The sequence below is a fragment of the Hyla sarda genome, chromosome 6 (genome assembly GCF_029499605.1).
Source record: "Hyla sarda isolate aHylSar1 chromosome 6, aHylSar1.hap1, whole genome shotgun sequence".
Classification (NCBI taxonomy): domain Eukaryota; kingdom Metazoa; phylum Chordata; class Amphibia; order Anura; family Hylidae; genus Hyla; species Hyla sarda.
The window spans coordinates 283,893,501-283,921,027 of record NC_079194.1 but is presented as its reverse complement, the minus strand read 5'-3'; the positions used below and the strand labels follow the sequence as shown (position 1 = coordinate 283,921,027).

The following is a 27,527-nucleotide window of genomic DNA, read 5'->3' as shown; positions in this document are numbered from 1 at the left end:
TGTGCTGCCGCTGGGACTCAATGTAGTCCGGTTTGTTGAAGTGCCATCTGCTGAACATAGACCTTGCCTGTTCGGGAAAGAACCTTTTTCCATTTGACTTCTGCAATTTAAATAAACATCTCCACTGCTTAGTACAGAGTTTCCCCATCAGGGCACCTCCAGCTGTTGCAAAACTACAACTCCCAGCATGCCCGGACAGCCTTTGGCTGTCCGGGCATGCTGGGAGTTGTAGTTTTGCAACAGCTGGAGGCACCCTGGTAGGGAAACACTGGCTTAGTACCTTTACAGACATTAGTCTGGTTTGCCAATAACCTCTGGCAGCTGCAAACAGGCCGGAGAGGGGTTGGAAGTCCCCGATTATGAGATATTTGGGAACCCACATCTAGGTAACATCTGGTAGATACACCATAAATGTCTCCATTGGGAAGACCCCCTTAATTTTAAATTTCAATGCAACTGTGTTGCTTTTATTTTATTTTTTATTATCCTACCTTAATAAACAAACATACCCTGATACACTGACTTATTGCAAGGCACACAGAATTAAAGGGGTATTCCAGGCAAAAACTATATATATATATTATATATATTTATTTATATCTATCTATCTATCTATCTATCTATCTATCTATCTCAACTGGCTCCGGAAAGTTAAACAGATTTGTAAATTACTTCTATAAAAAAATCTTAATCCTTCCAATAGTTATTAGCTTCTAAAGTTTTCTGTCTAACTGCTCAATGATTATGTCATGTCCCGGGAGCTGTGCATGATGGGAAAATATCCCCATAGGAACTGCACAGCTCCCGGGATGTGAGTCATCAGAAAAAAACAACTCCACTTCAGAAGCTAATAACTATTGCAAGGATTAAGATTTTTTAAGTAATTTACAAATCTGTTTAACTTTCCGGATCCAGTTGATATATAAAAAAACGTTTCGGCCTGGAATACCCCTTTAACACAAGAATGCCCTCCACGTTGGACATCTGTGTCACCCAGAGATCACCTGTTCTGTGTAAGAGTACTACAGCTAGAAGCGCTGAGTTCAGAATATAAAATTCGTGACAACCAGCTGTACAGTGACCCCCCAAAAAAAACACTGAATGCTTGAAATCAGTATTAAAAAATGTGGTAATGTAAAGTTCCATAAAATGTTCAAAAATATCATTTCTTCTTAACTGCTGCGGCTTCTGCTAACCGGGCGTCAGCAGCGGCTTGAAGAACGGCTCGTCGCTCTTCTAGGAACTTTCCATACTCCTCTGCGGACATACTGTGGAGACAAAGGGGGCATTTACAAAGAGTGGTGTGAATTTTTAACTATTTTAGAACACAAAAGTTGCAGTGATAGTTGCGGACGGGTACCAAATGTATTAAAACGACGCACAGACTGAAATTTCGCTGATGGATTTCTCTAAAAAAAAAGTGGCAGATTTTGTGCAGACATGCGACGTGTGTGAAAAGTCACATATACCCCGACTCAAAAGTTGCACAGAAAATGTACGGCTGGGCTGAATCGGCCTGAGAAATAGTCTATTTCTGGGATATTGTGTCAGTTTTGCAACTATTTTGTGCCATTCGCACATAGGAAATCAGTGACCACTGCACAAAGTGCTCTAAATGGGTAAAAATCATGGAAACATTTCTTAAAGGGGATATCCAGGAAACCGCTCCCCCCCCCCCTCTTGTATGGGGGCTTGTCCACATGACGCTGCGGCCGACACGCCCTTCCCCGTTTCAACAGCTATGTCATGCGGGGACAGAACATTCCCTTCATGCCGACTGCTCCTACAAGAGATCGGGGTGGGGGAGGGGGATCCCAGTGGTCAGACCCTCGCAATCTATCGCTTATGGGGAGGTTATCTTGCACTACAGTATTCCTGTAAGTAGGTATTCCCCCTTCAGGTAGGTATGTCCCTTCATCAGGTAGGGATCAAGTAGGGGCCCCTGTGCCATTATGTTACACCCCCCCCTCTGATGCCCCCTGTCACATTATATTCTTCCCCCCCCCCCCGCCTAATGCTCCCTGTGCCATTATACCCCCTCTGATGAATCCAGTGTCATTATATTCCCCACCTCCCCGACTGTTGTTACTTTGTTACTGGACCGAATTTTCGTTCCGGACGGAGGTGCGCGCGACGATTGACGTCATCGCACGCGCCTATGCCGGGACGCTGTCGTCCTGCGCGGCTCGCTATAGGAGTTTAGTTACAGGGCAAAATTGATTGTCCCATTATATGTGAATTCCTCAGGCATTTAGCCCTGTTTGCCCGAAGCAGGGGATAAATGCCTGAAGAATTCACCTGCCTGGCACCTGGGACTGCATTTCCCGGGCGTCGGGCGATACAATTTCCACATCCCAGACAGTCAAGTTTTAGTGGTGTAGTAGCCCCCAATGGGAAACTGCTCACCTTGTTGGTTGTGTAGCAGACAAACACTATGCGGGTGTGATATGGATGGTGCAGCCTCCCAGATATCGGAAGATGCCAGCCCAGATATGCAGAGGATCTGGAAAGGAAAAAATCCTGGGTACACGGCACAATCCACCAAATGAATTGAACCTTTTTGAATCACGGTTATAATTTATTGGTAAACCATAAGGGCTCATTCACATTATGTATTTTCAATGCGGAATTTTGCAGTGGAAATCCATTGAGAACAAACTATTTTCCAAGTGGGATTCTGTTGCACTATTCACATTAAGATATTCCAGACCCCAGACTCCGCCGAAAGAATGGACATGTTCTTTCAGGCAGAATGTGCTTAGAAATGGATTACAGTCTATACAGATGGTGCATTTCCAAGCAGTCCTAGCGACTAGAGATGAGCGAATTTACAGTAAATTTGATTCGTCACGAACTTCTCGGCTCGGCAGTTGATGGCTTTTCCTGCGTAAATGAGTTCAGCTTTCAGGTGCTCCGGTGGGCTGGAAAAGGTGGATACAGTCCTAGGAAAGAGTCTCCTAGGACTGTATCCACCTTTTCCAGCCCACGGGAGCACCTGAAAGCTGAACTCATTTATGCAGGATATGTCATCAACTGCAGAGCCGAGAAGTTCGTGACGAATCAAATTTACTGTAAATTCGCTCATCTCTACTAGCGACGTCTAGTTTAGCAGACGATTTCTCCTGACAGAATCTCTGTCAGTTGTGGCCTCTTGCAACACCTGGAGGCCCACAGTTTGAAGACCACTGGCATAGACACATAACATAGCACATACTGTACCAGGGAGTTTGAGTCCAGTGTCTGGTGCCATTTTTAGTGTAAAGTATACCCTTGTACGTGCTAGGTTATGTGTCTATGCCAGTCATCTGATGAAGGGGCTCTGAAGGCCTAAAAATGTGTTTACCAATAAAATACACCCATGATTCAAAGAGTCACTATTCATCTGGTGGATTGCGCCGTATACCCAGAATTTTCTCCTCTCCAGATCCTCGGACCATCGGGTTTCCGTCTAATGTCTGTCCTTTTTCAGGATTATAATGGGACAAAGATAATGGATGCAGCAATTTCTGTCCCATTATTTAAGTGGAACCTGCGACAGAGCCTTCCACCAGATGTGAACGTAGCCTAAAACGTTGAATGGGATTTTAAAACATTTATAGACTAGAACATTCTATAGGACACTGTATAAAACTGCTTGCTGCCATACCTCATTGATATCAATGAGCGTCCTTTTCCAACCACATTCAGCTTTTAAACCGGACTGAAAACAGCAGCAGACCACCATTTTCAGTCCAGTCAAAAGCCGTATACTGGAGTACCCGATTCCTTTTTAGCTAATTAAAGTGAATGAGAATTGGCACAAATACATCAACAGGCAGTTTTAAACTTCTGCCACCCGATGTCCAAATCATGGTGTGCAGGCACCCCAAAACTGAAGGACAGATAACCCCTTACTCTTTGACAATTTTGATCCCCAGTGACTGAGCGCTGCCAATAATAGATTTCACCACTTCAACCATTGGCATATCCCGGAGAACAAACGCTTCATCTTGAGACTTCACAGTGGCGATTTCATATACTTGCTTTAAGGTCACCATTCCTGCCACCTCCTGACCTACAGTACAAGCGGAAAAATAGGTTAAATACATAAATAAATAAAACATTATAGTGGTATGATAGCGGGGGGAGGGGGTGGTGGTCCGACCGATGGGGCCCCCACGAACTCCTGTACGGTGCCCCGGCAATATGCTGAAAGGGGGGCTCCATCTCGCATGACACTGCAGCCGACACCCCCCTCCATGTATCCCATAGAGATACATGGGGTGGGGGGTGCCTGCCACGACTTCCTGCTGGAGACGACACAGCACTTTCTGCAGACTGCCGCGGCCCCAGTGTTCGGACCCCCCCTGTGATCTAGTGTTCGGACCCCCCCTGTGATCTGTAAGGGGATAAGTTATATTGCACGACAGTTCTCCTTTAAAAGGGGTACTCCGCTGCTCAGCGTTTGGAACAAACAGTTCCGAACACTGGAACCAGGAGCTCGCGACGTTATAGCCCCGCTCCCCTAATGACATCACATCCCGCCCCCTCAATGCAAGTCTATGGGAGGGGGCGTGACACGTCACGCCCCCTCCCATAGACTTGCATTGAGGGGGCGGGATGTGACGTCATGAGGGGGTGGGGCTATAACGTCGCGAGCTCCCGGCACCGACTCCAGCGTTCGGAACAGTTTATTCCAAGCGCTGAGCAGCGGCGTACCCCTTTAAGGGGGTATTCCAGGGGGAAAAAAATTTTTGGGTAAATAACCTAAAGATAGAAGTCTATGCAGAGAAATGGACGGATCTCCTGGGGCAGCCACAGAGGGAAATGCTGCCCATTTCCATGAATAATAACTATCGATCGCAGCAGGTCTCAGGAGTAAGAACCGGTGCAAACAGCAACTTTTCAAATGTCTGATGAACATATCAAGAATTGTTTTTAACTACAGTAAGGCAGTGTATTCCGAACAGTGTGCCTCCAGCTGTTCCAAAAAACTACAACTCCCAGCATGCCTGGACAGCCAACGGCTGTCTATTCTTTCTGTTGACTCTGGAAGGAAATGCATTGCCATCTATTAGACAACGCATGTTAGAGCGGTCCTAGCGCTTGCTGGAATATAATCAAAATGTGTGGAATGTCCCCACAATGTTTTCCGTGCCGACATTGTGCACATTTTCGGCCGTGTGAACCTGGTCTAATGCTTTAACAGGGGCTGAAGCTGCAGTTACACAGAACTACACAGTGTACAGAGCCAAATGCATCCAGCCCTTTTCTCTGTGTCAGTGTTTCCCAACCAGTGTGGCTCCAGCTGTTCCAATACTACATCTCCCAGCATGCTGGAGGCACTCTGGTCTGTGTAGCACAGGGTTGCTGGGTTGCTGGGTGTCAGCTCTTTGCCAATGAGATACTGACGACCACTTTTGTTTCATGGCCGCCAAAGCACCGCTAGATCTGCTGGTGACTGCAGTGCACACAGCGCATTCTACTCTATTGTAATGACTAACGGGAATGGCTCATTAGATTTTTTTTTTTTCTACTGATTTCTGCTGTGTGCGCTCCATCTCTGATTTTCCTATATCCCTGACCAGTCGGGTGGAGACTAAACACATCAATATTACCCATACACAGAAAAGATCCTCCTCTATATGGAAACATAGAATGTGTTGGTGGATAAGACCCATTTGCCCCATCTAGTCTGTCCAATAATCTGAATACTATCAATAGTTCCTGGCCCTATCTTATATGAAGGATAGCCTTATGCCCATCCCTATCCTATATGAAGGATAGCCTTATGCCCATCCCTATCTTATATGAAGGATAGCCTTATGCCTATCTTTATCTTATATGAAGGATAGCCTTATACCTATCCCTATCTTATATGAAGGATAGTCTTATGCCTATCCCTATCCTATATGAAGGATAGCCTTATGCCTATCCCTATCTTATATGAAGGATAGCCTTATACCTATCCCTATCCTATATGAAGGATAGCCTTATACCTATCCCTATCCTATATGAAGGATAGCCTTATGCACATCCCTATCCTATATGAAGGATAGCCTTATACCTATCCCTATCCTATATGAAGGATAGCCTTATGCCTATCCCTATCTTATATGAAGGATAGCCTTATGCCCATCCCTATCCTATATGAAGGATAGCCTTATGCCTATCTCTATCTTATATGAAGGATAGCCTTATGCCTATCTTTATCTTATATGAAGGATAGCCTTATACCTATCCCTATCTTATATGAAGGATAGTCTTATGCCTATCCCTATCCTATATGAAGGATAGCCTTATGCCTATCCCTATCTTATATGAAGGATAGCCTTATACCTATCCCTATCCTATATGAAGGATAGCCTTATACCTATCCCTATCCTATATGAAGGATAGCCTTATGCACATCCCTATCCTATATGAAGGATAGCCTTATGCCTATCTTTATCTTATATGAAGGATAGCCTTATGCCTATCTTTATCTTATATGAAGGATAGCCTTATACCTATCCCTATCTTATATGAAGGATAGCCTTATACCTATCCCTATCCTATATGAAGGATAGCCTTATACCTATCCCTATCCTATATGAAGGATAGCCTTATACCTATCTCTATCTTATATGAAGGATAGCCTTATGCCTATCCCTATCTTATATGAAGGATAGCCTTATGCTTATCCCCATCTTATATGAAGGATAGCCTTATACCTATCCCTATCCTATATGAAGGGTAGCCTTATGCCTATCCCATGCATGCTTATACTCCACTGTATTTGCAGTGACCACTTCTGCAGTAAGGCTATTCCATGCATCCACTACTCTCTCAGTAAAGTAATACTTCCTGATATTACTGCAGAAACCTTCTCCTCTAATATAAAACTGTGTGGTAATTTTTCTTTTAAGTCTCCTCTCCTCCTTTACCGTGTTGATTCCCTTTACATATATAAAAGTCTCTATCATATCACCTCTGTCTCTTCTTTCTTCTATACATGTTAAGGTCCTTTAACCTTTCCTGGTAAGTTTTATCCTGCAATCCATGTACTAGTTTAGTATCTTCTCTGAACTCTATATACATGTATCTATATCCATCTGGAGATACAGTTTGCCAAATATTCTATATTCTGCCCGATGGTTTTTACGCCCCAGGTGCCTTATCTTGCACTTATCCACATTAAATTTCAGTTGCCAGAGTTCTGAACATTCTTCTAGTTTTCCTAAATCCTTTTCCATTTGGCGTATCCCTCCAGGAACATCAACATCAACATCAACAGGGTTGATGAGCAGCGGAGTACCCCTTTAAATACTGGCTGAAGATTTTATTAGTGAGGCAATAAGAACTTTTGCCAAAGTGGGCAAAAGGGGCTCAGCCTTCCCCTCCCTGTGGAATAACCTTTGCAAAGGTCACAGTGAATGCCCAGTAACATTTGCCACCAATGTAAATGGGACAGCTCCTGTCTATTATGTCCACACCTCTAAATGCTCAGGCAAGATGGCCTCCATAATAATGTACTAAAAGTCAAAGAAAAAACAAAATTATTTGAAATATATCATTATTATAATTATTATTTTCCCCTTTTAGCTGTTTCCATTTTCTTATTATATTTTTTTCTATATATCTGGTTCAAATATATATTTATATGTTTTTATTTATTTTTCCCTCTTATCTGTTTTTATATTTTATTTTTTATTAGGCTGCATTCACACTGCGTTTCATCGATATGGGGACCGGATCCGGCTGGGAGATTGGAAAACCGGTCGCTCCAGTATCCCAGCCAGACCAGGCTCTCATCTCATTCATTTGAATGAGCCGACCAGAGTCAGATAGTGACTCCGGTCGGCTAAATTTTGCCCCGTATCCGTTTTTTTTTTTTTTGGCCTGCAGCATACCACGGCTCATAGTCCTGCCAGAGAACCGAAAACGGGGCAAAAATTAGCAGATCTGAGGCTGCATGCACACCACGTTATTTCAATACAGTTCCCGTATCAGGTTTTTGATGAAGAACGGATTCCTCAAAACCGGACTAAACTATCAAAACGTGTGTACAAATTTCAGCCCGTATACGGTTAAAAACCATGTACCGTTCAAAATCTGATGTCCGATTGCATCAGTTTAAGAAAAAAAAAAAAAAAAAACTATACGTTTTTAACTTTTCACTCCATTTTGAATAAAGTTTCACTTGTTTGATTGAAATTCCAAGAAAAAAAACTGTGCAAAGTCTTAAATCGGATGGTGAAAACCTTGATGAAACCGTACGCACAGACGGTTCTGTACGGTTCCCATTGACTCCAATGTAAAAAAAACAAAAACAAACGTATACAGTTTAATACGGTTTTTCACCCGGACCAAAAAAAAAAAAAACGTGGTAGGCTACGGTTTTTGGGTACGGGTAAAACACCGGACAAAACCATATAAGATGCAAAATGGACTAAACCGGATGATGCGTTTTAGGGCTGGGCGGTATACCGGATACCGAATTTTTTGGGCTGCACGATATGGATTTTCCCCCATACCGCAATACCGGTTGGGCCCCTCCCCCTCGGGAATGTATTATCAGCCTAGCGCAGCGCTGTCCCCACATCGGGGAACTAATCCTATGTTTACCCGCCAGCACTGTTCTGCTCCGCCCAATTAATGATAAGCCCAGCGGGGGTACTACTCACATGTCAAGCACTGCCCTCCTCCTCTTTGTTGGGGGCCGCTGGGAGCTGGAACTCTATACTGTACGCCAGTGGTCTCCAACCTGCACACCTCCAGATGTTGCAAAACTACAACTCCCAGCATGCCCGGACAGCCAACGGCTGTCCTGGCATGCTGGGAGTTGTAGTTTTGCAACAGCTGGAGGTCCGCAAGATTGAGACCACTGCTGTACGCTGTATCCTTATGCCCGGGCTGCAAAAGATACAGAAAATAAACTTTTAACTCACCCACCTCGGCCGCACACCGGGGACTGGAACGTGGACAACCATCAGCCTATCACCGGCCGGAGCGATGCCCCGCCCAGTGATAGGCTGAGCCCATTGTCATGTAAGGAGCCAGCTTCTTACATGACAGTGGGCTCAGCCTATCATTGGCCAGGGCGGGGCATCGCTCCGGCCGCTGATAGGCTGACGGTTGTCCACGTTCCAGTCCCCGGCGTGCGGCAGAGGTGGGCGAGTTAAAAAGTTTATTTTCTGTATCTTTTGCAGCCCGGGCATAGGGATACAGTGTACAGCAGTGGTCTCAAACCTGCGGACCTCCAGCTGTTGCAAAACTACATCTCCAAGCATGCCCGGACAGCCGTTGGCTGTCCGGGCATGCTGGGAGTTGTAGTTTTGCAACAACTGGAGGTCCGCAGGTTGGAGACCACTGGCGTACAGCGAGTTCCAGCGCCCGGCGGTCCCCAACAAAGAGGAGGAGGGCAGTGCTTGACATATGTGAGTAGTACCCCCGCTGGGCTGATCTTTAATTGGGGGGAGCAGAACAGTGCTGGCGGGTCACATGATTTTGCGGGGGGGGGGGGGGAAGCCAAACACCATGCGCGGGTCACATGATTGGGGCGGGGGGGGGGGATGGGGGGAGAAAATGCCGTTATATACCGTGGAACCGCCGTAAGTTAAAAAAAATACCGTGATACACATATTTGGTCATACCGCCCAGCCCTAATGTGTTTGTCATACGGTTTACAATGTTAGTCAGTCAATGCATACGGTTTTTTATACGGTTCGGTAAGGTTTTTACCTTGAAACCGTATAAGAGAACTGTATAGCAAAAATGTGGTGTGCATGTACCCCGACTCCGGTCGGGTCATTCAAATGAATGAGATGGGTCCGGGTCCGACTGGGATACAGGAGCATCCGGTTTTCCCCATTTCCCATCCGGATCCGGTACCGGTACGGACGAAACGTAGAGTGAATAATAAACGCCATAATACTGTATTTGTTTCTACGAGTGTCAGATCAAATGGCACAAACACTAACTGCGATGATGCAATCCGAGATACAATATAAATAACTGGTCCTCCTTGACAACCATGTAACCATGGGAAAAACTAATGCAGACAAGTTTGTTTCCATGGATATGGATGTTACTAAAGAAGGTCAGCAATTAACATAATAAATATCTATGGAATATCTCCATTCAGCATATCCGTATTAATGCTGTGCTCTAACAGCGCACCAACTTTATAGCAAAAAGGAAAAAAAAAAAAATTATGCAGCTGAATTTGTGAAGCAGAAAACCAGCAGAGGAGCCTATAGATGTTCTGTCCACCAGTCACTGCTTCCCAACATCCCAAGCGCCAATCCGGCATCTCTGGCCGCACAAGTGTCCAATTTCTACACTGGCTGCATCACTAAGTCAGTAACTAGAGATGAGCGAATTTACAGTAAATTCGATTCGTCACGAACTTCTCGGCTCGGCAGTTGATGACTTATCCTGCATAAATTAGTTCAGCTTTCCGGTGGGCTGGAAAAGGTGGATACAGTACTAGGAAAGAGTCTCCTAGGACTGTATCCACCTTTTCCAGCCCACCGGAGCACCGGAAAGCTGAACTAATTTATGCAGGATAAGTCATCAACTGCCGAGTCGAGAAGTTTGTGATGAATCGAATTTACTGTAAATTCACTCATCTCTATCAGTAACATTTGTGGTTATTTTTCTGGGGTTTTTATTAATCAAATGAAAGAGAAAAGTATAAAAGAAAAAAAAAGAAAAGAAAAAAACACATCTCTTCTCAAGTTTGTTAGGCAGATGATTTCACCTATTAACTACACCCGGTACAAAATTATTATGCAAAAACTTAAGGACTGAGCCCATTTTCACCTTAAAAGGGGTAATCCATTGGTAAACATATATATATATATATTTTTTTTAATCAACTGGTGCCAGAAAGTTAAACAGATTTGTAAATGAATTCTATTAAAAAATCCTAATCCTTCCAGTACTTATCAGTTTATGTATGATCCACAGGAAGTTCTCTTCTTTTTGAATTTCGTTTCTGTTCGACCACAGTGCTCTCTGCTGACACCTCTGTCCATTTTAGGAACGGTCCAGAGTAGGTGCAAATCCCCATAGAAAACCTATCCTACTCTGGACAGTTCCTGACATGGACAGAGGTGTCAGCAGAGAGCACTGTGGTCGAACAGAAACGAAATTCAAAAAGAAGAGAACTTCCTGTGGATCATACATAAACTGATAAGTACTGGAAGGATTAGGATTTTTTAATAGAATTCATTTACAAATCTGTTTAACTTTCTGGCACCAGTTGATTAAAAAAAAAAAAAAAAATTTAAATAAAAAGTTATCCAATTGAGTTTTTTTTTCGTTTTTTTCCTCCGCACCTTCTAAAAATCATTACGCGTTCAATTTAGCACCTACAGACCCATATAAGGGGTTGTTTTTTGCCTCAAATTGTACTTTGTAACGACATTACTTATTTTATAACATAATCTGTGGCGAAACTAAAAAAATTTTTTTATTTATTTGTGGGGTGAAATGAAAAAAAAGGGCCATTTTGCAACTTTTTAGGGCTTCAGTTTCTACGCAGGGCAGTTTTCGGTAAAAATCACACCTTATCTTTATTCTGTAGGTCCATATGGTTACAGAGATACACAATTAAAGCAGGTTTTATTTATTTTACTACTTATTATAACAACATGCCCCAAAATTTGTATTGTCATCTTCTAAACCCCCAAAACTTTTATTTGCGTACGGGGCGGTATGAGGGCTAATTTTTTGCACAGTGGTCTGTAGTTTTTATCAGTACCATTTTTGTTTTGATGGGACTTTTTGATGGCTTTTTTAAAATATTTTTATGGTATATGAAGTGACCAAAAATGCACAATTTTGGACTTTTGTATTTTTTTTTACGTGTAAGCCATCAACTGTGCGGTTTAGCTAACCTTATATTTTAAATATAAATAAAATAGACATTTACGCATGTGGCGATACCACATGATTTTTTTTAATTACATTATTTTATTTAAAAAATAGGAAAAAGGGGGGTGATTCAAACTTTTATGGGGGGGGGGCTTATTTACATTTATTCTCTCTTTTTTATTTATTTTATTAATTTTTTAGCCCCCCCACAGGGGCTATACCATGCAATCTTTTGATTGAATACACTGAACAATTCTATTCCATAGCATAGTATTGATCAGTGTTATAGGTGCTCTGCTGCTGCCTTGCAGGCTTGGAGCAGTCGATTGCCGATCCGACAACGAGGAGGCAGGTGAGGGCCCTCCTGTTGTCCAGTAAGCTGATTGGGACATCGCAATTCTGTCGCCTCAAAATAAAAAAAGGAAGAAAAAAGGCAACAGACTAACGGGTCAGATGCAAACGGCTACTGCCGGGTTCTGACAGCCCCCATTCACTTGCATGGGGTATGTCTGTGACCCAATAATCTACAGGATTTTAGCAGGAAAAAAAATATATATATAATATTATTTATATAATATTTATATAATATATATATCATATATATATATATATATCATATATATATAGGAAAAAAATTGTGCTTGCACCGTGTTTTCTCTGCTAAAAACTTGACGGAACCACCTAACGGAGCCTGATGGCAGTGTGAAAGAGAACTTATCACTTTGCTGGACCAATTGTTTAATTCCCTTGCCACGTGTGTTTTATTTTTTTTATAGTTTTGGCTTCTTGTTATGTACAGCATGCTATCCTATTCTTCAGTGCTGGGTTGCATTCGGGTGGTATGCATTGTTCTTTTAAGAATCTATGTTTGCATTTCAATAAACTTGATATGTTTGACACTAAAAACAGCTTCCCCTATGACCTGAGAAGGCCGGGTCTCCACAAGACCTGTAAGGCTAGGTTCACACTGCAGGCAGAAACTCCGCTTACTAAAATGTATTGTATAGTGAATGGGTTTGGAATTTGTGAATGAAAAATCCGCTTGAAAATTTCCGCCTGAAGAATGGCGTTGCTCATTTTTCAGGCAGAAATACTCGCGGAACACATTGCTGTCTATTGGAGACTGCAATGTCCATACGGTTCAGTCGGCGCTGGCCGCACTCTGCATCGGAAGAGGCCACTGCCAATAGGGACTACTGTTGCTCTTAGGGTATGTTCACACTGTGGAATCTTTGCCCGGAGATATTTCGGGTCAGAGAAGCCACCACCCTGAAATCTTTTGGTGCTAGGACTGCACAGACCCACTCCTTCACCATGACAGAAATGCAATCCATTTGTAAGCCGGGAAAGAATGAACAGGTTCATTCTTTTGGCGCGTAAATTTCCGCAGCTGAACTTTCCACTGACGAAATTCTGCAGTGCGAATGATAATGATAATACTACGAACCTGTCTTTGAAGCCCCTCTCTCGATTCCTGCGGCAGCTTTCAAGTAGTAGGACACAGGTGGCAGTCCAATTTTCATTTCATACGTTCTGTCAGGCTGCAGAGAAGAAAAAAAAAAAAAATTTGTAATCTGTCTCAAAAAATTTACCTGCGCTTGACCCAGCAATAGCGTGAGAAGAGAAAGGCTGGGTTCACACCACGTTTTGTACTTATGGTTCCCATATACGCCTGGGAGGAGGGGGCGGGGCTTAATTGCGGCGCCCGCACTCAGCCGTATAGGGGAACCGTATTGCCGACCGGAGTGAACCGCAGCCTCCAGTCGGCTGCTTTTTCGGCCGTATGCGGTTTCCCGACAGCAGGCAAAAACGTGGTCAACCACGTTTTTTGCCTGCGGTCGGGAAACCGCATACTGCCGAAAACGAAGCCGACCGGAGGCTGCGGTTCACTCCGGTCGGCTCATAGACATGCATTAAATACGGTTCCCGAATACTGCTGAGTGCGGGCGCCGCGATTAAGCCCCGACCCCCTCCTCCCAGCCGTATACGGGAGCCGTATTTAACAAAACGTGGTGTGAACCCAGCCTAACTGAGGGTTCACCCAATGGCCCAGATTTACTAAAACTGTCTAATTCCTAGACAGTCTAAAAATGTGCCAATTGTATCAGAGTGTATCTGTTCCATTCTTAGACATTTTAGTCTAAATTAAAGGGGTACTCCGGTGGAATTTTTTATTTTTTTTAAATCAACTGGTGCCAGAAAGTTAAACAGATTTGTAAGTTACGTCTATTAAAAAAATCTTAATTCTTCCAGTACTTTTTAGCAGCTGTATGTTAGAGGAAATTCTATTCTTTTTGAATTTCTTTTTTATCTTGTCCACAGGACTCTCTGCTGACACCTCTGTCCGTGTCAGGAACTGTTCAGAGCAGCATAGGTTTGCATTTGCAATGGGGATTTTCTCCTGCTTCGGACAATTCCTGATACGGGCATCAGTTGTCAGCAGAGAGCACTGTGGACAAGACAAAAAAGAAATTCAAAAAGAAATGAATTTCCTCTGTAGCATACAGCTGGTAAAAAGAATTGGAAGGGTAAAGATTTTTTAATAGAAGTAATTTACAAATCTGTTTAACTTTCTGGCTCCAGTTGATTAAAAAAAATAAAGAAATTTCCACAGGAGTACCCCTTTAAGATTAACTATTATTTGGTTTAAAGTGTACTTTAAAATATAAAGTGTACTTTAAAAATAAAATAAAAAACACGACTTTAAAAGTTTTGAATCGGTCGGCGTCTCATTATTGAGACCCCCCACCAATCAGGACTGGGGAGAAGCGACCGCACGCTTTACTCCTTCCATTTACAGCAATCTCCACCCAGAGAGTTTCCATACACTTAAAATAGAGTTACATGATTGAAACACTGCAAGCTGGGGAGTTAAGGTCAACACCACTCGTTCAATTATAGACGACTAAAATGAAAGCATAATAGAAAATTTGAACAGAAGAAAAAAAGTTTTAGTAGAGAGATCTAAATAAAAAAATTAAAAAAATACCCCTCATTTCAATGGCATATATGGTGAACACAGGTCTAAAGACATCATTTCCTGTCACTGACTCTACACCCTATCACCAGTAGTGGTATTTGCAAGCTACAGCCTTCTGATGTCCTCTTAAAGGGGTACTCCGCCCCTGGCATCTTATCTCCTATCCAAAGGAGAGGTGATAAGATGTTAGATCGCCGCGGTCCCGCTGCTGGGGACACCCGGGGATCGCTGCTGCAGCACCCCACCATCATTACTACGCAGAGCGAGATCGCTCTGCACGTAATGACGGGCAATACAGGGGCCGAAGCATCGTTACGTCACAGCTCCGCCCCTCGTTACGTCGCGGCCCGCCCCCGTCAATACAAGTCTATGGGAAGGGGGCGTGGCGGTCGTCACGCCTCCTGCCATAGACTTGCATTAAGGGGACGGGCCATGGTGTCATGAGGGGCGGAGCTGTGACGTAACGATGCTTCGGCCCCTGTATTGCCCTTCGTTACACGCAGAGCGATCTCGCTCTGCGTAGTAATGATGGTGGGGTGCTGCAGCAGCGACCCCCGGGTGTCCCCAGCAGCGGGACCGCGGCGATCTAACATCTTATCACCTATCCTTTGGATAGGGGATAAGATGCCAGGGGCGGAGTACCCCTTTAATAAGGTGAGGCTCTCTGCACATATGCCAAATAAAAATAAAAACTAAAAATAATAATTTATAATAAAAAAAATTATAAATAATACTAATTAATAATAATAATAATAATAATAATAATAATAATAATAATAATAATAAAAAAAGAATAATAATACTAATAAAAAATAATAATAATAGTAATAAAAAATAATAATACATATACACATTATAATATATATATTATACACACACACACACACACACCCCTATACACAGAGGAACCATAGCATATACCATATTGTGTATGTCTAGTACAGTGTTTCCCAACCAGGGTGCCTCCAGCTGTTGCAAAACTACAACTCCCAGCATGCCCGGACAGCCATTGGCTGTCCGGGCATGCTGGGAGTTGTAGTTTTGCAACAACTGGAGGTCCGCAGGTTGGAGACCACTGGCGTACAGTATACTAGAGTTCCAGCGCCCGGCGGCCCCCAACAAAGAGGAGGAGGGCAGTGCTTGGCATATGTGAGTAGTACCCCCGCTGGGCTGCTCATTAATTAGGGAGAGCAGAACAGTGCTGGCGGGTCACATGATTTTGCGGGGGGGGGGGGAGCCAAACACCATGCGCAGGTCACATGATTGGGGGGGGTGAGAAAATACCGTTATATACCGTGGAACCGCCGTAAGTAAAAAAAAATACCGTGATACACATATTTGGTCATACCGCCCAGCCCTAATGCGTTTGTCATACGGTTTACAATGTTAGTCAGTCAATGCATACGGTTTTCTAGGGAGTTGTAGTTTTGCAACAGCTGGAGGCACGCTGGTTGGGTAACACTGGCCCAGTATCATGTTCAGCATATGAGCTATGCAGAGTTCTCTGTGTATAAGCAGATTGGGGGAGATTTATCAAACCTGTCCAGGGGGAAAAATTTGCTGAGTTGCCCATAGCAACCAGAGGCCTTTTCAAAAATGAAAGAAGCGATCTGATTGGTTGCTATGGGCAACTCAGCAACTTTTCCACTGGACAAATTTTGATGAATCTCCCTGTGTTTGCCAAATGTAACGTTAGCATCCACATAAATGACAGAACCCAAGGTTTTTTCAGAAGAACATTGCATCCTGGGTCACCTTTTTCCCAGGTAATGCACTGTGGGGGAGATGTATCAAAACCTGTCTGGAGGAAAATTTGCTGAGTTGCCCATAGCAACCAATCAGATCGCTTCTTTCATTTCTGAAAAGGCCCCTGAAAAAAATGAAAGAAGCGATCTGATTGGTATCTATGGGCAACTCAGCAACTTTTCCTCTGGACAGGATTTGTTAAGTCTCCCCCTGTGTGTGCAGACTCCTTTTTATCATAACCAGCATTAACCCTGTTAAAGGGGTAGTCCAGTGGAGAAAAAAAAAAAACTTATCCCCTATCCTAAGGATAGGGGATAAGTTTGAGATCGCGGGGGGGGGGGGGGGGGGGGGGGGGGTCCGACCGCTGGAGCCCCCTGCGATCTCTCTGTACGGGGGCCCCGGCTCTCCAGCAAGATAGCGGGTGTCGACCCCCGCACGAAGCGGCGGCCAACACGCCCCCTCAATACAACTCTATGGCAGAGCCGGACATTGACGAAGGCAGCGCTTCGGCTCTGCCATAGAGTTGTATTGAGGGGGCGTGTCGGCCGCCGCTTCGTGCAGAGGTCGACACCCGCTATCTGGCCGGAGAGCCTGGCCCCCGTACAGATATATCGCAGGGGGCCCCAGCGGTCGGACCCCCCGCGATCTCAAACTTATCCCCTATCCTTAGGATAGGGGATAAGTTGTTCACCACTGGGTTCACCACTGGACTACTCCTTTAAAGGACCCAGCCAATTTTCACTGTAGGACCCGGCCATTTTTTGCACATCTGACCACTGTCACTTTAAGCATTAATAACTCTGGGATGCTTTTACCTTTCATTCTGATTCAGAGATTGTTTTTTCGTGACATATTCTACTTTATGTTAGTAGTAAAAAAATTGATACTTGCATAATTTCTTGGTGAAAAATTCCAAAATGTGATGAAAAAAAAATGTTATTGAATTTAGCATTTTTCGAACTTTGAAGCTCTCTGCTTTTAAGGAGAATAGACATTCCAAATAAATTATATATAGATTCATATATACAATATGTCTACTTTATATGTGCATCATAAAGTTGACGTGTTTTTACTTTTGGAAAACATCAGAGGGCTTCAAAAGTTCAGCAGCAATTTTCAAAAATAAATTCAAAATCGGAATTTTTCAGGGATCAGTTCAGGTTTGAAGTGGATTTGAAGGGCCTTCATATTAGAAATACCCCACAAATGACCCCATTATAAAAACTCGACCCCTAAAAGCATGCAAAATGACATTCAAAAGGTTTGTTAACCCTTTAGGTGTTTCACAGGAATAACAGCAAAATAAAGGAGAAAATTCAAAATCTTCATTTTTTTTTTTACACTCGCATGTTCTTTTAGACCTAGTTTTTGAATGTTTACAAGAGGTAAAAGTAGAAAAATCCTCTCAAAATTTGTAACACAGTTTCTCTTGAGTAAGGAAATACCTCATATGTGTATGTCAAGTGTTCGGCGGGCGCAGTAGAGGGCTCAGAAGGGAAGGAGCGACAATGGGATTTAGGAGAGGGAGTTTTTCTGAAATGGTTTTTGGGGGGCATGTCACATTTAGGAAGCCCCTATGGTGCCAGAACAGCAGAAAACCCCCACATGGCATACCATTTTGTAAACTACACCCCTCAAGGCATGTAACAAGGGGTCCAGTGAGCCTTAACACCCCACAGGTGTTTGACAACTTTTTGTTGAAGTTGGATGTGTAAAGGATTTAATTTTTTTCCACTAAAATGCTAGTTTTCCAACAAATTAATTTTTTTTACAAGGGATAATAGGACAAAATGCCCCCCAAAATGTGTAACCCCATCTCTTCTGAGTATGGAAATACCCCATGTGTGGACATCAAGTGCTCTGCTGGCGCACTACAATGCTCAGAAGAGGAGTAGTCACATTTGGCTTTTGAAAGGCAAATTTTGCTGAAATGGTTTTTGGAGGGCATGTCGCATTTAGGAAGCCCCTATGGTGCCAGAACAGCAAAAAAAAAAAAAAAAAAAAAAAACACATGGCATACTATTTTGGAAACTACACACCTCAAGGAACGCAACAAGGGGTACAGTGAGCCTTAACACCCCACAGGTGTTTGCCGACTTTTTGGTAAAGTTTGCTGTGTAAATGAAAAAAAAAAAATTTCACTAAAATGCTGGTTTATCCCCAAATTTTACATTTTTCCAAGGGGTAATAGGAGAAAATGACCCCCAAAATTTGTAACACCATTTCTTCTGAGTATGGAAATACCCCATGTGTGGACGTCAAGTGCTCTGCTGGCGAACTACAATGCGCAGAAGAGGAGGAGCGCCATTGAGCTTTTGGAGACAGAATTTGGTTGGAATAGAAGTCGGGGGCCATGTTCGTTTACAAAGCCCCCCGTGGTGCCAGAACAGTGGACCCCCCACATGTGACCCCATTTTGGAAACTACACCCCTCACAGAATTTAATAAGTGGTGCAGTGAGTATTTACACCCCATTACATTTTTCATTTTCATGGACTACTTATCCAAAAATCTGTAAGACACCTGTGGGGCATAAATGCTCACTGTACCCCTTATTACATTACATGAGGGGTGTAGTTTCCAAAATGGGGTCACATGTGCAGGGGGGTCCATTGTTCTGGCACTATGGGGGCTTTGTAAACACAGCAGAGCACTTTACATCCACATATGGGGTATGTTCTTACTCAGAAGAAATGGGGTTACAAATTTTGGGGGGCTTTTTTCCTATTTTCCCTTGTGACAGTAACACCAGCATTTTAGTGAAAATTTTTATTTTTTCTTCATTTTTCCATCCAACTTTGAAAAATTTTCATTAACCCCTTAAGGACGGAACCCATTTTCACCTCTAGGATGAAGCCCTTTTTTGCAAATCTGACCACTGTCACTTTAAACATTAATAACTCTGGAATGCTTTTACTTATTCTGATTCTGAGATAGTTTTTTCGTGACATATTCTACTTTAACATAGTGGTAAAATGTTATGGTAACTTGCATCCTTTCTTGCTGAAAAATCCCAAAATTTGATGACAAAATTGAAAATTTTGCATTTTTCTAACTTTGAAGCTCTCTGCTTGTAAGGAAAATGGATATTCCAAAAAAAAAATTTTTATTCACATATACAATATGTCTACTTTATGTTTGCATCATAAAATTGACGAGTTTTTACTTTTGGAAGACACCAGTTCAGCAGCAATTTTCCAATTTTTCACAAAATTTTCAAACTCACTATTTTTAAGGGACCAGTTCAGGTTTGAAGTGGATTTGAAGGGAAGCCTGGTGCTCCTGGCTTGTGGGTACATGACAGGTAGTCTCTTTAGGTATTACTTATCTTGGGTCCCTATTCATGTCTGTTATACTGCATTGCTGCTCCCTATGTTATACTGATGTATGTTAGATGTTATATCTATATTATACTATATTACGAGTTTGCAGCCGTGCCAGTTTTATATTGTACATGCTCTCGACTGAATACCTACATTGCCCATACCAGGTTCACTGGCACTTGTTGTCTCCTGCCTAAGGTCATCCTCTGCCTTTTAATTATTTTTAATTGTTTGTTTTATATTGTCTAATAAAGATTGTCATACTTTTTGAAATAATATTAGTATTGTGGGTCTCTGTTTTTGGCTATATAGAGTTGTAGTTTTGCAACAGCTGGAGACACACTGGTTAGAAAACCTTGAGTTAGGTTCTATGACCTAACTCAGTATTTTCCAACCAGTGTGCCTCCAGCTGTTGCAAAACTACAACTCTACAACACGGTTTAGAGACCACTGTAAACTGTGGCCCTCCGGATGTTGCTAGGCATCTGATGACCCCCCCCCTGGGCATTTGTGCAGGGTGCCTGCTGATCAATATCAGCAGTCACTCCATTCCGGGGGACCAAAATTCCCACGGGCGTACAGGTACGCCCTTGGTCCATAACTAACAGGGAGCAAAGGCGTACCTGTACGCCCTTCATCCTTAAGGGGTTAAAGGGGTTCTCAGCTGCCCTGCTTCTGGAGCTCCGCTCCCCAGCGTCCGAAAGTTTATTGTTCCGAACGGCTGTGTGAGGGCTTCCGTGTTCAGGGCTGCCCCTCGTAACGTCACAAGGGGCGGCCATGAACATGGAAGCCCTCACACAGCCGTTCGGAACAATAAACTTCCGGACGCTGGGGAGCGGAGCTCCAGAAGCAGGGCAGTGGAAAACCCCTTTAAATTAATTTTTTTACCCAGTTGTACTAGACCAGTTTTTCCCAAAAAAGTGCACCCCCAGCTGTTGCAAAACTACAACTCCCAGCATGCCCAGATGAAAGCTGTCTAGGCATGCTGGCAGCTGTAGTTTTGCAACAGCTGGACGCACCTTGGTTGGTTAACACTGTCAAAGTGTCTCTTCTAGAGGATCATACCAGGTGACCTAGTCGTGCTTCCCACATGCATTAATAAACCTTGAACCTTGTACTTGTTACCAGTTCACCAGCTGTCCCTCCTTGGACCACCTATAGTAGGTGCTAACCAATGGATAATGGGAACCCCGTCTTACAAAGACCTTTCTGTTTGGAGATACAGTTAGCTATTGCCCATCAACTCCCATTGTAAGATACATTAACCCCTTAATTTTTTACGTTATCGTTTTTTTCCTCCTCGCCTTCAAAAAAATCATAACTCTTATATTTTCATCCACAGACTAGTATGAGGGCTTGTTTTTTGCGCAACCAGTTGTCCGTTGTAATGCCATCACTCACTTTACCATAAAATGTATGGCGCAACTATATGTGGGGAAATTAAAAAGAAAACCGCAATTTTGCAAATTTTGGAAGGTTTTGTTTTCACGCCATAAAATTTACGGTAAAAATGACACGTGTTCTTTATTCTTTGGTCAATACGATTAAAATGATACCCATGATAACATACTTTTCTATTACTGCTTTTTGGAATAAAATGTTATTAAAAAAAGCAGCTATTTTGGACTTTTTTTTGTCCATTCACCATACGGTATCATTAACATTTTATTTTAATAGTTCAGATATTTACGCATGCGGCGATACCAAATATGTATATACATTCTTCATTTTTTTATTTTATTTATTATTATAATTTTTTTTTTTTTATACACTTTTTGGGGGTGAAATAGGGAAAATGGGACAATTTACGTTTTTATTGGGGGATGTTTTTTCCAATTTTTTTTATTTTTTTACACTTTAATAGTCCCATAGTCCCATCATTCGATTGCTAATACTGTTCAGTGCTATGCATAGGATATAGCACTGATCAGTATTATCGGTCATCTTCTGCTCTGGTCTGCTCGATCACAGACCAGAGCAGAAGACCCGTGGAAGGAAGGAAGGCATTTTTATTTTTTGTCTTGTCCACAGTGCTCTCTGCTCACACCTGGTGCCCGTATCAGGAACTGTCCAGAGTAGGAGAAAATCCCTATAGCAAACCTATGCTGCTCTGGACAGTTCCTGACACGGACAGAGGTGTCAGCAGAGAGCACTGTGCACAAGACAAAAGAAATTCAAAAAGAATAGAATTTCCTCTGTAGCATACAGCTGCTAAAAAGTACCGGACGGGTAAAGATTTTTTAATAGAAGTAATTTACAAATCTGTTTAAAGGGTACCTTTCATCAAAAAAACTTTTGATATATTATAGATTAATGTATGCAGAATAACTTTCCATATTAAAAAATATGCTTCTTTCTATTAAATTTTCCACTTTGAAAAAAATGACCACTAGAGGTCTCCCTACCAGTCCTGGACGCAAGACCTTTTTATAGATTTCAGACTCATGCTGGAGTCCTAAATCTCAGACTGCAGCCAGGACACAGACAAGCTCAGAACTGCTCCCTGTCTGTCAATCAGACAGGCAGGAGCCAACACTGTGTTCATAGCACAGCAGGGCATACTGCTGACTCTGCCTTACTGCATGCCCTCATTTATTTTACTGTGGTGTCCCGGTACCGCATCCTATCCGGTACCCGTGTATAGGTCCCCATAGCCAGAGTCCCTACGATGTCGGGGTCTTTTTTGTCTGGTCTGCCCCTTGCCACCTTTCATCTACATAGTCATTCAACTAATAGTTTATTCAGGATTTATGTAAATATAATAGTACTAATGTATATAATTAGTTAATTACCTGTCCGGAACGTAGCAGGACCTGCGGGTCACGTGATCAGGTAAACTCTATGGTTTTTTGCTTAAAGGGTACCTCTCATCAAATAAACTTTTGATATATTTTAGATTAATGAATGTTGAATAACTTTCCAATAGCATGTTAATGAAAAATATGCTTCTTTCTATTGTATTTTTCCCGATCAGTCCTGTCAGCAAGCATTTCTGACTCATGCTGGAGTCCTAAACACTCAGAGCTGCCAGCCTGCTTTGTTCACAGCCAAACAGGCTGTGAACAAAGCAGGCTGGCAGCTCTGAGTGTTCTCCTTTGTGAACAAAGCAGACTGGCAGCTCGTAGTATTTAGGACTCCAGCATGAGTCTGAAATGCTTGCTGCCAGGACTGGTAGGGAGACCCCTAGTGGTCATTTCTTCAAAGTGGAAAATTAAATAGAAAGAAGCATATTTTTTAATAACATGCAATTGTAAAGTTATTCTGCATACATTAATCTATAATATATCAAAAGTTTTTTTGATGAGAGGTACCATTTAAGGACTTTTGGAGGTCCCTGTGACGTATTGTGCCCACCAATCTTTGTGACGGTGAGTGACAGATATTCGGACCAATAGAAATAATCCCGCCCCTGCCCATATAAGGGAGCGGCGGCCATGATTTCTCTCTCTTGTTCCCGGGCTGTCAAACGAGCAGGATCTGCGCAGCTATCTTCCGCAGTGAGTTAGGCCTGAGCCTTGCGGCAACGGCTGATCTATTCAGAATCGTGAGTGTATCAATCCCTAAGCACTCTGCAAGATCACCGGACCTTATCTATCCCCTAAATCCGGACAGATCTTCGCAAATTACCCTAAAATTCAGAGACTTGTATTACTATTCAAGGTCCGCAACAACTGTCAGTCACTGAACTATATAGAGACTGTTTGCATGAGACTGTTACTGTGCATTGGATGTACCGCAAGCCTTTCAGTAAAGTTTATCCAAGTTCAAGTACCTTGTGGACCTTCAGTCATTTTGTGTATGCACCTATCGTTACTGGGAAGGGCGGCGATAGGCCGGAGGATTACCTCAGCATACTAGCCCTCAGCCTGGCGTCACGAACTATAGGGTTAACCTTAACCCCTCATCTACCTAAACAACACCCCAACTACCATATCCCCCCCCAAAGGCTACCTTATTACTATCTGAACTCTGATCTTCTCTCTGCACATGCAGTTGTAAACAGAGAGGAGAAGATTCAGAGCTGCCAGCTGAGCTTGTTTGTGTCCCGGCTGCAGTCTGAGATTTAGGACTCCAGCATGAGTCTGAAATCTATAAAAAGGGCTTGCGGCCAGGACTGGTAGGGAGACCTCTAGTGGTCATTTTTTCAAAGTGGAAAATTAAATAGAAAGAAGCATATTTTTAATAACATGCAATTGGAAAGTTATTCTGCATACATTAATCTATAATGTATAAAAAAAAATAAAAAAATGTTTATGAAAGGTACCTTTACCTTTCTGGGATCAAGTTTATTTAAAAAATAAAAAATAAAAAGTTTTCCACCGGAGTACCCCTTTAATAACTTGACCATTATCTGATTGCATATGTTGAGATCTTCTGACGAAGCCATTATCCTGGGTGACCTTTCAGTATACAACATTCTCATAGTAACAGATGAAAGAATATGATTAAAAGACAAGAAGTAATAGAGAAGGGAGAGTGTCATAGACTCACATTAACTACGATCTTCACCCGCATGGGAACGCCTTCAATGACATCTTTGGTCTTCTCGTTGAACTCCTTACAAAACTGGCCAATTGGGATGCCCCTCTGTTTACAAAGAAAACAAATGCATTTACATTTACACAGGTTGAGAAACACTGTTTCAGAAAATCCAAAGTGTCCAGGAACAGGGCTCAGAGGTGGTCAGCAGCATCGTTCAGACGTATAAGACAGGGATAAGCATCAATGTATACCTATGAAGAGTACCACTTAGCAGCATTTGTCATACACTGAGGCCCATGGTAGAAATTATTTAAAAAAACAAAAAAAAACTAAAACAGGATGCATACTTTTGCACTCACTTTTGGCCGCTGTCTGGTAAACGGGGGTCTATAGAACAATTTCATGGAACGCTCTGGCACCTAACTCAGCACTTACGTTAAACGGAGCCTGCTGTACATAGCTTAAAGAGTAGGGATCGACCGATTATCGGTATGGTCGATAATCACGATTTTGAGCATTATCGGTATCGGTAATTACCGATAAGCCGATAATGCCCCGCCCCCACCGCGAGAGCCCCCCCACCCCCGACATACCGCACCGCGTCGCACCCCCCACCTGGGCGGTATAGCGGTATGAACCGGATACCGGTTTTTTTTCTCCCACGGTATGGATTTTTGCCCATATCGCTATACCGGTCGGGCCCCTCCCCCACCCTCCGAGTCAATAAAAAAAATTAAACTTACCCGTAATGGGGGTGGTCCGGGCCATCCATCCTTCCTGTAGTGTCCGGCGGCATTCCGGGTGCAGGGTGAACCGGTCCGGGCTGTCCTTCTCCGGGGGTCCTCTTCTCCACTCCGGGCAGGCTCCGGCCTAGTACGCTGCATAGACGCCACTACGCCGTGACGTCAGGTGCGTCGCTGCGCAGCGGCATCTATGCAGAGTTACTAGGCTGGAGCCTGCCCGGACTGGAGAAGAGGACCCCCGGAGAAGAAGGACAGCCTGGACCGGTTCACCCGGAATGCCGCCGGACACTACAGGAAGGATGGATGGCCCGGACCACCTTCCCCGGACAGTCCCTACAGCAACTGGGAAGGTGAGTCAGGGGTCTGTATAATATACTATCCCTACAGTAGGCCCTCCAGCTGTTGCAAAACTACAACTCCCAGCATGCTAGGACAGCCAACGGCTGTCCGGGCATGCTGGGAGTAGTAGTTTTGCAACAGCTGGAGGCACCCCTAGGCGCGGTGCGGCGCGGCGGGGGGGAGCGGTGGCGGTGATAGGTCTCAGGACCCCCGGACAGGCAGGGGGAGAGAAGCGGGTGGCGGCGGCGGCCTATGGCACCGCAAAAGCCACTGCAGTGCATTGATTTAAAGCGCCCGCTTTAAATCAATGATCTGCAGTGGTGTCGCAGGGGGATAAATAGCCGATAACTTATATTGGAATATCGGTATAAGTTATCAGCTATCGGCCCTAACCTCCACCGATTATCGGTATCGGCCCAGGTCACTGCCCCCATCATGATAAACCACCCCCTGCCTTTATTTTTATTATTTGTTAGCGTTTTACCTTGATATTGCTCTGTATTTTCTGCTCAGTCTCAGTCAGATTCACAGACTGGGAAGGGGCGTTCCCCAGCAGGCGTGACATCATCTGAAGCCATCCAGGGGAGAACTTCCTCCCTCACTCTGCTACACATAGCCCAGAGCAGTTCAGTGTGAGATGAGCTATGATTGGCTAAGGCTGCATGCAAAGTGGAATTTCTGCGCCGGATTTCGCTTGAAAAATTCTGTCATATGAACGAGGCCTTAGGCTTCGGTTCACACCAATGTATATACGGGAAGAGATATTCAGTGCAGTGGCCACCACCAAAGTCTATTAGTGGGTCCGGAGATTGCGGCGATATCTCCCACTGCTGATATTCTGCAATGTGAGTGGTTCAAAGGAAAACCCATTCACACTTATGTTAGATTCATGTAGCGGAATTCTGCATGACCTTTAAAAAGGAATATTCCGGTGGAAAACATTTTTTTTTAAATCAACTGGTGCCAGAAAGTTAAAACAGATTTGTAAATGACTTCTATTAAAAAATATTTATCCTTCCAGTAGTTTTTAGCAGCTGTAAGCTACAGAGGAAATTCTTTTCTTTTTGAAATTCTTTTTTTTTGTCTTGTCCACAGTGCTCTCTGCTGACACCTGATGCCCGTATCAGGAACTGTTCAGAGTAGGAAAAAAATCATCATAGCAAATTTATGCTGCTCTGGACAGTTCCTGACCTGGACAGAGGTGTCAGCAGAGAGCACTGTGGACAAGACAAAAAAAAAGAAATTCAAAAATCCAAGGATTTCCTCTGTAGCACACAGCTGCTAATAATTACTGGAAGGATAAAGATTTTTTAATAGAAGTAATTTACAAATCTGTTTAACTTTCTGGCGGCAGTTCATTTAAAAAAATTATTTTACACCAGAGTACCCCATTAAGAATCTGCTAGAGGTGACATACAGACCTGTCCCAAGGTGGGCCCCAAAGGAGGTCCTGGTGCCGCCTGTCCAGCTCCGATAAGTGCTCGAATCACACCGGAGACATCGGCCTTCTTGACTGCTTTTACCGCCCGGGAAGCCTTAGACATATCTAGTAGGGAGAAAAAACAACAGTGCATCACAGTCTATGGAAATCTGAACTCATGACTGGCCAGGCATGCTGGGAGTTGTAGTTTTGCAACAGCTGGAGGCACCCTGGTTGGGAAGCCCCATATACAGCAAACACCAGTCAGAGTTTACAGTCAGGTCATATGGCAATGTTTTTCTAACAGTGTGCCTCCAGCTGTTGCAAAACTACAACTCCCAGCATGCCCGGACAGCAAAAGGCTGTCCGGGCATGCTGGGAGTTGTAGTTTTGCAACAGCTGAAGACACACTGTTTGGAAAACATTGCCATATGACCTGACTGTAAACTCTGACTGTGTATATAGGCTTAAACCATAAGTTTATGGGAGGGGCCTACCTGACAACCAGAAGCCGGGGCCTCAGTTAGGAATTCTACCCGCTTCTCTATCACAGCTCACGGGGACACCCTCCGACCTTCAACCATGCGACAGAAGACAGCTCCTCACACATGAAAAGCTGATTGGCTGCTATGAAAAGTGGGCGGAAACTCAACA

General features: G+C 43.5%; 1 protein-coding gene across 1 annotated transcript; it reads right to left on the bottom strand.

Moving 5' to 3' along the window:
* Positions 1–472: 472 nt before the first annotated feature.
* On the bottom strand, positions 473–27,527 carry MRPL11 (mitochondrial ribosomal protein L11). Its single transcript, XM_056527531.1, has 6 exons — positions 27,371–27,527; positions 26,875–26,999; positions 24,381–24,476; positions 13,289–13,382; positions 3,895–4,054; positions 473–1,268 (listed from the first exon to the last, which is right to left on the bottom strand). Exons 2-6 carry the CDS (start codon positions 26,995–26,997, stop codon positions 1,163–1,165), a joined length of 579 nt encoding a protein of 192 aa, XP_056383506.1. The 5' UTR covers positions 26,998–26,999; positions 27,371–27,527; the 3' UTR covers positions 473–1,162.